Source organism: Aulostomus chinensis, chromosome 10, assembly GCF_037954235.1.
Source record: "Aulostomus chinensis isolate RoL2024-O1b breed Wild chromosome 10, RoL_Achi_v1.0, whole genome shotgun sequence".
In the NCBI taxonomy this organism is placed as follows: domain Eukaryota; kingdom Metazoa; phylum Chordata; class Actinopteri; order Syngnathiformes; family Aulostomidae; genus Aulostomus; species Aulostomus chinensis.
The window spans coordinates 26,251,858-26,264,784 of NC_141329.1; the positions used below are offsets into that span (position 1 = coordinate 26,251,858).

Genomic DNA, 12,927 nt, shown 5'->3' on the forward strand with positions numbered 1-12,927 from the left:
CTATTCTAAGATAAGAACCAAATTGAATTTAAACAACTATGCAGGCGCACAGCCACAAGTCTACCACTGTTCACAGAAAATGTTCTCTTTATCCAGCTATTATTATTATTATTATTATTATTATTATGATGTTGTACAGTACAGCTCCTCTGCCATTGTACAATACTGTAATCTCCCTCCAAATCCTCACACTGTGGAACCCTTTACTTGCTTTTAGCAGACAATGCCTCTGTGTGCCAACGCTGAAAATGAATTTGTCTCTTCTCGTGTTAACCTTTAAAACCCAAGACTACAATACGATGACAAGAGTGTCAAACGAAGCCAAACAAAGATTTCTTAAAGCATCAAGTGCAATTAATCTGTCACAGATCCTCAGCTGTAATGGAGGTGGTTCAGCTTGTTGCTGCATGAGTGAAAAGCAGGAGCATTCAGCATTGTCTCGACTCCGTCCTTCAAACAGCTCAATATTTGACATCACAGTGAGGATATTTTTCTCTCTTTTCTTTTTTACTTTAATGTGCGATGGTGGCTCCACTCAAACGGTCCATGAAGTAATGAGAGAGAGAGAGAGAGAGAGAGAGAGAGACGTTCCCTCCGGGGCTGATTCTGGATTCTAGTGTGAATGACATCATACAAACAATTACTTCCCAAAATTTTAAGTGTTGAATAAACACTGTTGTGGTCGTGAACCCACAGTCGGAGGCACAAGAGGCAGAATAGTTCATTTTCTGAGGAGGTAGCTGACAAAAGACTTGAAAATTTAAAATTAGAGCCAACTATTGCACCATGTCAGAATCCCCATCTGGTATTCAACTGAATTTCACGTCTTACAAAGAAATACCACACTTGTGCAGGCAACTCGTAAGATTATAGGCTTCTGATATGTGTTTTTTTCATCTAAAATGTCAGTATGCTGAATGAATTGCAGCTATGAACAATGCTTTACAAAGAAGAAATAAAAGAACTGATCTGCCAAAGAGCCAAAGTACTGAAACACATTGAAATAAACCGCCAGTTAATTCAGTCTCACCATTATGATCACACATCTGTGAAGGCAGCACTGCTTTTCCCTCCAATACCAAAATCTCACACCAATATGTTGATTCCAAAATAAATAAAAAAATCCGGTGTTGCGGCTACAGCTGTTACATTTAGTGTCCAACTCGAATGAATGCTCTGTCATTCGATACACCCGTCCAAGATGAAATACAGCTGTTGTGATGAGTACAGATTGCATGACAGACGGACATCAGATGAACAGTGGAACAAGACAAACAATTAGCAGCCATTTCCTCATGCATCTAACAGAGCCCCGCCATTAAAACCAGTTCCCCTGTTGAGAATCAGAAGAATTAAAAGGTGGGAAATGCAGGCTTTTCTGTATTCCTACTAAACCTGTCAGGCTGCTAATCATTTATTAGATGGCTGCTGTGAAGAGATGACCACAGACCACAAGGAAACACAGGAGACTTGGTGTAAAACACGCTGCCAACACACTACAGCTGTGCATGACACGACCTGTGGCGTCAGACACGCCGTGGTGCCGCCTAGACCTGTTGTGGTCCGTTTTCTGGTAATAAATAATAAAAAAACCTCTCTGTGATATTAATTTTCTTAGCGGCGACTTGAAGAGTCAATCTTCACAACTACACTATGGCGTGCCAGGCAATGTCTTTTATGACATAAAGTGCTGAGACTAAGATATAGAGGACAGCTAGGAGTGTCCATCTCAAGAGTCTCTCCTCATCCGTTACAACTTCTTCAAGGCCATCGAAGAAGACAACCTGTCCCTGGCAGAGGAGCAACTCCAGATATAGCACCCGGGAGTTGCGTTCTGTAAAATTTGTTGCTTCTTGTGGGATATTTCACCAGAGTAATATGGCAGAAGTGTAAACTGTTAAAGGATGGTGAATCCATGTGTCACAGTGAGTCTCAGCTAAGAAATAAATAGGCATGTCGTGAAGTGCGTCATATGGTGGTAGCGTGTTTTGCACTTGAAGTGATGATCCACTCAAAGTCTATTTTTGACCATCAGACAGTTTCCCCTTGAGTCTCACATCGACTACATGGATTCCGACAGTGACCATTAAAATCTCTTATTGCAGCACCAGGCTCAGCTTTCACCACGAAAAGTGATTTTTTTTTCGCCCAAGCATAATTGAGTGTATGATATTCAAAAGGTAAAATTTAAGTAGAACATCACTTGCTTTTACCCTTGATTTGTGATGGTGAAAAAAATAAAAAAAAGTTAGAGAATCTAAAATACGATGGAGATGAGAGACGGAGCTGGCTTTGAATCCAGGCAACCTCATGCTGTGGCTGAGAGTTTGAAATGATCAGGTAGCAGCGGCAGAGAAATGGTGTTTCCCTTTTATTACGTTATTAACCAAATGCTCATCTGATCTGGTGATATCACGCCGTCTATCATAAGATCAGTGAGGTACACAGACAAGACTCGGAAAGCATGCAGCAATCGAATCAATTTCATGAACTCTGATGCGACCGTGCCTTGGGGTTTTCAAGAAACGGCTAGAAAATTTTCAATGAAAAGGGATTATTTGATTTCAGTGGCAGCTTTGTCAAATCTGTAGGCACACTTTGCAACAGTACTCTAGTACATTTCGGCGCCACGCAGATTTCATACCTGATAGATCCTGTTTAGATGTGCCTGTAGGAAGAAAATGTAGTGCATGTAATGGGCTGGTTCCACAATTCCTCCCTCGTCGACAGTATATCTCTGAACATTTCCCCCTCATTACTTCCCAAGCATAGAAAGACACCAAGACCTTGAACAACCGAGCCATGTGAGCAACAGTACACTGGGTAGGTATTCATTGTTTAGGATGGTTGGCTCATAGAATTTTAAAGAAGGCAGTACGAAGGAGGCACACAATATTACCCAGGATGGTTACCAAAAGGAAACCAATTTCTAAAAGATGGCTGCAGTATATCTGCTACTAAATACAAACATTACAGATAAATGATGACATGTTGACATAAAAAAGAAAGTTCTCAATCACTAGCAGGAGGAATTTAAAATGCTAAATAAACACTTGATCATTCAAGTGCTCATTCTAGCAAACACAATAAGAAGCAGATGCAGTGTAATTATCACCTGCAGTGGTTTGGGGAACGTAATGACTGGGCTCCTCATGTTGATTTTCTTTACTGTAAAGGAAATTTAAGTCAAATCTGATTTCCAGGTTTCTGGTTGAGTATTGGATTGTTGAGCTAATTATATGAGATCCCCTGGGCAAACCTAAGGGAACCTCTAATTTAGGGGAAGTAATCAGCAGTGCAGCGACCTTGCTGAGAGTTTCGCATCAACAAATACGCTCGAATTTAGGTTTGAGGTATTTAGTTCCATAGCTGTCAAGCAGGTTTCTGCTCCTCCAAAGAGGTTAACAATCAAATTATTACCTCTGCCAAAGAGGCCCATTGTTGCTTAGTTTGTGTGTAAGCACAATAACAAATAAATGCAATTTTCATGAAACTTGATAGAGGGGTAGTGCAGCATGGGCCAAGGGAGCCACTTCAATTAGGAGGCACAGCTGGATGAAGGAGCAGATTTTTCACTTTCTTTAACATTGCAACACAGCACGTTTTCTTTCACCTCTGAGGAAATATGTTATTTAAAGAGATATTATCTTTTGGTGCTCAACATTTATGCATCATGGAACAGAAACCTATTTTCATGAAAGGGGTGATTTCAATTTCTGTCATGGGCGAGAAACCTGAGCCAGTTCTAGACTGACATGTTTTGGGGATTTTATCAAGACCTCTGATGCTTTCAGCTGCAGATTTGCACACGGTAGAAGAGAGCCGTTTCAAATGATACACTGATGTCGACTAATTTGTGGGGTGATCAGCAATTTGAAACCTGGAAGGATCCTTTGAGCAAGAAAAAGATTTTTTTTTCTATATTTTACCTGCTCTCCTTCAGTGAAGACACGCGCACCGTAGCTCCAGTTGATGGTGGGAGTCGGATCGCCAGAGGCCTCGCAAGTCAGAGTTACCTGCTCCTCCATCTCAGAAGTGCTTTGGTTTACAATGTATGTGATCTTAGGCTTAACTGTAAGGAAAACAAACACAAAATCATCAGAGCTGCATTGGCATAACAAGACAGCCAGGTGGTTTGGCAGTACAAACGATGCAAACAAGAAAAAGAGCCACTCGGTGGATTTGGGATGAGTTCAAAGGAAGGATGACGATCAGCAGTTTGACAGGTGAGGGGGAGTGTTATGCAGCAAAACTGTAATAAGCTTTCCCAGTCCCAGCAGCAGAAAAGTTGTGATAACCGTGTGTGGACACAACAATTTACAACGCCTGACTTTCAGGACCTGGTCTTCAATTTTGTTCAGAACTGTGAGGCTGTAGTAAACCAACCTGCGCTCACCTGAAAGCACAGCAAGGTGCCACAAGTGTGACATGAGCAGAACGAAGTAGGGTGAACTGCTACTTCAGAAATGTGAACCGGTGTTTGGACTCCTTTCACTCCACTCCACGGAGAAGTAAAACATGGGATCGAGCAGAGTAAATTAATTTACTGCGATTCAATACATTGAGCATTGTAGAATATTCAGCAGGGGAAATTATTCACAAACTTGAAATTGTATAAATATCCATCCATAATCATTGGATGAACAAAGGAACAGCTGTCTTGTCATTTTGTTCTCGTCTCTTAACTATTTGATGTGCAATAATTTGCAATTACAGCCAGGGATGTCCCAAGCCAATCTGCAGAAATGGGAGCTGAGAGTGGATTTAAAATTTTAATGGTTTGTACCAGTTATCATTAGAACACTCTGATGCTTTTCTATCATAAAGCATTCAGAGCAAGTGGAGGCACAAACAAATGAACAGTGGTCAGCAGCTTTAATAGCACTGATGTGTCAGAGGTAAGCAGAGCTGCGGTGAGTGTTGTTACAAGCACACCACGGCTCTAAAAAGCCTCTGCATAACAATTTAATATGAAGTAATTTCTCTGGAAATACCAAAGAACAAATGCAGGCATATTAACCGATCATATCCAATAAAGTATTGGATTGGTTGTGCATCCTGATAAGGTCTTAACACAGAATCACTGAGTAAATCCAGACATATACAGTATGATGGTTTCAGTTCCAGACTAACACTAAATAGAAGCGTGGAATCTTAGTTTTAGTGGAGGATTTCAAATGTGTTTAAGATGCTGTCAACATAAAGTAACAGCCACCAACTGGAGATCACATATTGTAAGTAAAAAGTTTCTTATATTGATTATTTTGCCTCAACTGAGTCAGACGGATTTCAGGACGAACATGTTTCCAGCGTCTAAGGCTGTTAACACGGATGTATCAGAAGTAAGCAGGACTGCTTTGAGCGTTGGAACAGGTCCAACGCGCCTCTAAAAAGCATCTGGCTAACAACTGTCTTTGAATTTCAATTTTTTGACGCCAGACAAAGCGAAGAGACTAAAAATCCTTCAGAAACCTCATCTCACTTCCATCTCAGTCCTCTTATGGATACAGATGGCTGAATATACTGTCAGAGACTACAGTATTTCAGCTATTGAATAATTTTTAAACATATCTCAGCTGATTTCTGTTGCAAAAGGTCTTGTTGATGTCCCACACACTCCCAATCAGATTTTAGAAATATTTTAATCAGTTCTGATAACAGTTGTGGGGTTGTTTTCCTGTGTTGCACTTCTCCGAGCCGTCGGATGAATTAAGTCACACAGCTCTGATGAGGCAGATAGGTACTGAGTGTTCCTAACTTCCCATCGAAGTCATCCGAAAATCAAATGTACTGCTGGTCTGTGGTCAGGTGCTTTGTTAGCACACTGAGGCAACCTAATGTCAATAGCCCCACATTATGGAGAAATCATGTGCGTACACTGTTTAATTAACCAAAACATTACAATATGACGCTCACTTCGCCCCAGGGAGCTTGAGTGGGTTCCTGCTGCTCCCTGACATGGTAACTACCTGCGGCGATCCCCTCGCTGCAGAAATGCATCATTAAGAGTGTGCGCTGCGTGCAATTACGCATGGGCACAGCAGTGTAACTCCATTGATTATTCAAATCTCCAGACAGACTGACAAGGTCAGAATCCAAACGTAACCACACTTGTATGTTTTTCAATATCCAGAAGGTCACAGTGGAAGGTTAATACAGTGAAACTGTTGCAGCAGTCGACTATCCGAATCCTAAGCTGTAACGTGAGCAGCACTGAGAGCTTTACAGTTGATTTCTTAGTTATGTATCTTTGTTTCTTTAATGAGACGCCGCTTTCAGCAATTCTAAAAGTTTCCTTGCTTGAAGCGATGTCCCTGCAGCAAATACTGTAAGCCATTTAAGAAGAGGGAGAGAAAAAAAAGTTATAAATGTGACAGGTTGGAGGAGAATATCCAGGGAAAACTGAATTAAACTTCAGTGGTTTCTGAAAACTAATTTTTTAGGGGGTAAAAATTAAATAGCAATGTGCCAAGGTGCACCTGGCATTTAATGGAATGGATGATGACTCTTTTTGCTTGATTTATTCAGCCCGAAACACACCTATGGTTTAAATACTGAGTACATCCTCTTTGGACTCAACTTTTGGGGTGACTAGCCTACATGTACTTTTGCCTAACATCATTTAAATAAGTCTCCAACAATACCAGTGGGTGTTCTTTCCTCTCCACATTATCTTGACTTGTTTCTAATTAAGTATTAAGAATACTATGCTTAATACAAAACCAAGTCTTCAGGTATGTAAGGCTAAGTGTGCAGCTGTGTACTGATGAACTGAGAATTAAGGGCAAAATATACATCATTGGGATAATCTACTTTAAAAGCATTAATATTCAGAATGGGAGCATACAAGACAAATGGGAATAAGGTGGCAGATTTTACCACAAAGATGTCAGACAACCAGTGCTTTCGGAGCGTGGAGTGAAGATAGAGAGGTAAATGAATGGGTCTTAGAGAGCTGAGGGGTGATTTGATGCTATTTATTTACCAAGTGAACTCAAACGAAGTGGGACTGTTTAGCAAAATAAGCCGCACCAACAAAAAAAAAAAAATGTAAATCTTAGCAGACAAACCTCTCCATAAATTTTTGTTGACATAAATTCTTTACATGACAAGAACACAAATGAAAGAGTTTAGCTGAGCTCATCCCACTTGGCTGGATCTGCAAATCCTTAAGCGCCATCCTCACATGAAACAATCACAACCCACACCCTAACACCTCATCCTGCATCAATTAGAAAGCAGACATATAACCATACTATTGTTCTTTCTCCACCTACATACTCTTATGTTTCATTCCCACACACTTGGAATATTTTATACTTCCATGCCGGGTCACTTATACACTGTTTATAAAACCTTCCTTCTTACCAAATACTCGCAGACTGAGTTCTTGCTCGCTTTCCCCAGCCTTGTTCTTGGCGATGCAGGTGTACTCTCCTTCGTCAAGTTTGGAAACCTCCATTATTGACATTTCTGAGCCATCATCGTTAAAGCTGTACTTCTCTCCTGCCTCCAGAACCACCTGGTTCCTGTAGACAGATAAAGAAAAAGGAGAGACACAAGTGTTAAACATTCTGTTCAGCTATCACATTAATTCCAAACGCCACTTCTAAAATGTCTCACGTTGCATGCGTTTACGAAAAAAGAAAAACATTTTAAATAACGGAAAGGTCTTCAAAAATATAGCGTAGTAGCTAAAATGATCAAGTGAAGAGGCGAGTAGCAGTGAAAGCTGAAAACCTTAAGAGTGAGAAGTAAAGGCAGCACAGAGCCATATTCTATTTAATCTCAAGGGTCCATTTTCATCAGCTGATGTATTTTCATTTCGTCCTGGTCCAGACATAAATTGTTTGACATCCTTTCCATGCAAGTGATAATGTTCTCTTGCCTGTTTGCAATGATATATTTGTGATTTCAGTCCAGCTTTTTGCCCAAATACATGCACTGTAATTAACATCTAGTGTATAAAAAGGTGATTTCAGGGGCCAGAGCGTTGGAGACCAACAGTAGCTCCCGTGCTGTTTGTCCTGTGTCCCCAAAACTAAATAGTCTACAAAGGTTAACTGCTGTCTTGGAAACAGGATGAACAGGATCCGTGTGACAAAGCAGGAGCTATCAATGGCGCTATTCAGATACACTGAACAATGTAGCTTTTGATGACACCAGTCTTCAGGTTTCACTGTTTACGTGAACCTTTGATATCCTGTGATTAAGTGTCCTGTTGCAATGAATAAACTAGTTGCTAGAATATCACTAATAACCTGGAGCCTCTGGGGTATTCAGGTTTTACTACAACAAACCGTCATTTTCTCCTCCTGCATTGCCACTATTGTATTCCAACAGTGGTACTGCTGTCACGACTGGACTTCACTCAGATATCACTGTTACCTCGGGGTAATGGTGCATTATTTTGATTGGCAGTGGGATCGCGTGTTATGAAGGCAGAGGAGAGGTATGCTAATGAAGCATGCACCAAGCGCTTCATTCGAGTAGACACATCATGGAACGCAAAATGTTCTGGACACTCAGGCTGATGTTACACTGCTAAATGAAAGCAGGAGGAACCTTAGTATCCACGAATGTCTCTCTCCATGTTTGGAGTGGCTTAAATAATTATTATAATCACAGCAATAGGTCATTGTGCTGTATGTGGACATGTGTCGCTACACGTCCCAGCAGAGTTTTACCTTGTCCAGGTCACCATGGGTTCAGGATAGCCATCAACAGCACAGGTCAACATGGCAGCCTGGCCGACATCTGCTGTGGCATTCACCTCTGACTGCCACACCCTGATGGTTGGGAGCACTGAGACACAAAGGATATATGCAAAAATATACATAAGTAGAGCGATATTAGATGTATACAGATACCAGTGCTTCACAGCACTCACACTCGCCTTCGTACACTTTTCACTCAACATCGATACTGCCTTTTAAATTCTGCCATACTCTCCATGAGAGTCTTGTCTCTCTCTGATGCCCCTAATCAAAGGCACACGTTGGGCTGCCAGCAGAAGCAGAGCTGTGTGTGTAGAGCGGTTCAGCGAGGTAGCAGTCACACACAGGTCTAAGTAGGCAGTACGGCCCAGGTGTCATTAGCGTCTGATTAAATAATTTCTTTGACCCCACCAGCCCCGACCACAAGGTCTGCAGATTCAACTGTAATCTGCCTGCGTCCAACAGAGAGACAGCAATGGTCATTTTTCAGCATCTCCTCCTCTATTTCTTATTATCCTCTGTATTCAGGATCATAATTAGCTTTACATATCATGTTTTATTTCCCTGGCATTGGACTGACGTCCATGTGCCAAACCTTGTGCTTAACTAAAGACCGGTTTTACCGTGCTGCTGTGTCGGTGAGTAATTTGGGATTATTTCCTGTTTGGTCTCTACCGGTCAATTAACTTTCACATGCAAACGCTAGAGTTTCACATGTAATCCCATAGATTTTATCAGCTGGTTCATTTTCACGTGGGTATTTGCTAAGGATTCACATGGGCGGCATGGCTCAGGGGTAGAGTGGCCGTCTAGCAACCAAAGGGTTGCTGGTTCGATCCTCGACCCCGGTGACCATGTCGAAGTGTCCTTGAGCAAGATACTGAACCCATAATTGCTCCTGATAAGTAGGTTGGTGCCTTGCATGGTAGCCTCCACCATCAGTGTGTGAGTGTGTGTGTGAACGGGTGAATGAGATGACACTGTAAAGGTTTTGAGTGCCGCTAAGGTAGAAAAGCGCTATATAAAATTGAGTCCATTCACATGGGTTTAACATGCAGGCCAATTGGTTCCACATATAATCAAATAAATCATAAAAACACTGCACATTTCTGATGTGCGCAGTATATGTGTGTGAGTCCAAGGCAAGGGTTCAATTTCAAAGGTAAAAATGTCAAGGTACACTATTTTTACATGCGGTCTTTGCACAGAAGAAAACTCTTAAATTGTTTTGTGTGTGAAGTGGAACAGCGCCGAGTAGCCTAGTTACATTTATCTATTCACAGTACTCTAAAATGTAATATCCTCAGTGTTTTGTGCATCTTTCCATGGATAGAAAACAATATCAGATGTTGGTAGTATTTCAAGGAATTATATCAAAGTTGGAAATTCCAGTATTGTGACAACAAGTACTGGGCTGTAACTGAGACACACTGATAGCAGTGGGGAAGCATGAAGTGAAGCAGTCTGTCATAGCAGAGTATTTATTTTAGGCACACTCCTTTGCTCAGCTCAGAAGTTGCAGGGAACAGACCTCATTAGCATGGACCATCTTTGATATACGGTTGCTCTGGGCAACTGTTTCCACATTGATGCTGAGCCCTCACCTCCTCTAAGGAGCTACAGCTTATTTAAGCGTCATGGGACACCTGGCACAAAAAAACATGCACTTAGGAACAAAAAGGAATTAGTGTGAGGGAGAAAGTGTTGCTAACCATTCACAACGACCTTGATGACCCGCAGATCAATCTCGCCGCGGGCCATGAGGCGTCCCTCACAGGTGTAGGAACCCTCGTCTGTCTTCTTTATGCCGCGAATTTGCAGGTGATGGTTATTCAGCACCTTAAACCGAACTGAAAGGAAGAAGAGGACAAATGCAAGTTACATTTCTGGCACGTTAAGGACATTTCACAAACTAGGAAGTACCTGATGCAAAACAACTGCGGTCTTATTACACCGACGTATAATAGAATCACAAATACAGACACGTTTAACTGGTTTCTGATTTCAAAGTCAACATTTCCTCACGGATGTCGAGTTTGATATCTCTTTGCATTATTTCAATCCATTCATTTATACACTAGCTAATTCTAGGAAGTCCAGCTGGGTAAAAAAAAAAAAAAAAAAAAAAACAGAATATAAAAGACATATTAGGTTTTTTTCCATTTTCTCAACTTCTTATCTTTGAACAAGCTCACTCTTCCACCGATGCCAAAAATAGAGAAATATGACCAAAGCCGCAAGAACTGCCTCCGTCTGAGATGACACGCAGACCTAATGAATTTAATCATGTAGTAATTCAGAATACTTTAGTGACAGCCCACACATGAGCTCGTGTTATTATTTTCCTGTGACAATACATTTTTATGATATTGCTCAGTGTCTAGGGTGAACAGATTCAAATTCAAAACCAAATTAATTTTTTCCTTTCAAAGCGCAGAATAAACCCTGGAGAGGAAAGATAACAAAAGAGGGACCGAGTGAGTTTCAGGTTGAGAACACTGCTGCATTTGCATATCCATTATAGATTTTTATTAGTTCCATGTGTTTGTGTTGTAACTACAAGTCTGGTAAGAAATCTATACATTTACGTGAAATTATCATTTCTAATTTGGCTTATCAGTTCATATTAATACAGTATCTTACAACTGCCTGCATGCAGTCATTCATCTTGATCATTGGTATATTTTTACTATTGGTATATGTGAATCACCCAAAACTAAAAAAATTGCATTTACCTTAGCCTAGGCTGAGCCTAGACTGAGCCTAGGCTGAGCCTAGACTGAGCTATATGGCCAGAATGGACCAAATCCAGACTCCATGTAGCTTTTGCTCCTTCTTGTCCTCTAGTCAGGTTTATATTTTGAAGGTATTTAATCGGTGCCCTCTCTGAAGAAGCCTGAGTGTTCTGTTTAGTTTTTTGCAGTGATAACAAACAGCTTTGTTTGATCATGATGCAGTAGCTCTACATTTCAATTGTTTGCGGTTGATGATGCCGGACCTGAGGAGGATGCCGAGGAGGAAGGAAGAGGCAGGAGAAGAGGGATATTTAGAACGTATCTCCCTTGTATTATTTTTAGCAATATGAGATCATTAAAACAATAAGATGGAGTGAGGATTGTGGGGGGACTCGCAGAGAAACACAGAGCTACAGGAAGATACTCCAGACCCCATCGCTACCACTGACAGCTTTCAGATGGTTTGGGTGGACAAGAATAACTTCAGGAGCTGCTTTTATTAACAACAGATGGTATCTTCATGGTTAGATTACAGGACGAAGGAAGGAATGTTTTTGTAGCCAGACATTTAACTGTTAGCAGTGGGGTAAATGTTACGTCCAAACCCACAGAGCTGTTGTTGTTTACGTCCCCCCCTCCATTTAACTGGCATCTGTGTGTGACAAGATCCACCCTGTCATCGCGCTGCTCCAGAATCTGCACACCAGCACTTTCTTTCAGGCTCTCTGGGGACTTCAGTCTTGTTACACTGGACATTATTGCCTCTTATTCTAACTGTGTGTTTGTGAATGATTGAGTGGCTGCTGGTGCTGACAAACTATTTTATGTAAGAAGTTTGAAAAGGCTAATTTTGACCAATGTAAGATGACACATTAGTGATCCTGAATACCACCGTAGGGTTGAGACCAGTAAATCCTTCAGCTAAATCCATGCAGCATGGAGGTGATGTTTTAACCAGCTTCTGGTTATTGGTGTGTTTACCAGCAGGATTAAACAACTAGCTAATTATGAACAAACGCAATAAAAGAGCGCAGCATAGGCAGAGCATCCTTTGAGTTATTCCGCTTCATTCTTGCACTCAGGTCCTGACTCAGGTCAGGTTAAAAAAAGAATAAAGTGAAATAACGTAATAACGGATAATGAGAGAGCTGCTTCACTAAGTACAAAGACACGACCCCAACCTTACCATCTTTTTCCATCTGGATTGTTGCTCCATTATATTTCCAGAGGATTGTGGGTGGAGGGGAACTAACTACGTCACAGACAATGTTGGCGTTGTCTCCCTCTGTAAACTCTTGAGGCGACGGTGCGTTTGTGAAGGTGATTCTTTCTGAAATATAACACATAACAAACACGTATTCACTAAGTGGCATCCAGATATCCCTCCTCACTTGAGCTTGTCTGATTCACCATTTTATTTCAATGTTATCTTGTAAAACTAAAAATTAGTGAATGAGGCTGGAACTAGAAAACGT

At 41.1% G+C, this 12,927-nt stretch overlaps 2 protein-coding genes across 7 annotated transcripts in view; one reads left to right on the forward strand and one right to left on the reverse strand.

The window, feature by feature from the left end:
• The window catches only part of cadm1b (cell adhesion molecule 1b), a 273,072-nt gene that overhangs the window by 63,662 nt on the left and 196,483 nt on the right, over positions 1 to 12,927 (forward strand). The window lies entirely within an intron of this gene.
• The window catches only part of ncam1b (neural cell adhesion molecule 1b), a 66,942-nt gene that overhangs the window by 24,951 nt on the left and 29,064 nt on the right, over positions 1 to 12,927 (reverse strand). For 4 of the 6 annotated variants that reach the window (XM_086216671.1, XM_086216666.1, XM_086216667.1 and 1 more), the window contains exons 4-9: positions 12,639 to 12,782; positions 10,430 to 10,567; positions 8,688 to 8,805; positions 7,369 to 7,529; positions 3,930 to 4,072; positions 2,645 to 2,668 (exon numbers count right to left, since the gene is read on the reverse strand). In XM_086216671.1, the coding sequence (XP_086072797.1) occupies positions 2,645 to 2,668; positions 3,930 to 4,072; positions 7,369 to 7,529; positions 8,688 to 8,805; positions 10,430 to 10,567; positions 12,639 to 12,782 (728 nt within the window). The remainder of the gene's footprint in view (positions 1 to 2,644; positions 2,669 to 3,929; positions 4,073 to 7,368; positions 7,530 to 8,687; positions 8,806 to 10,429; positions 10,568 to 12,638; positions 12,783 to 12,927) is intronic. The other 2 variants (XM_086216668.1, XM_086216669.1) reach the window with 1 other exon arrangement.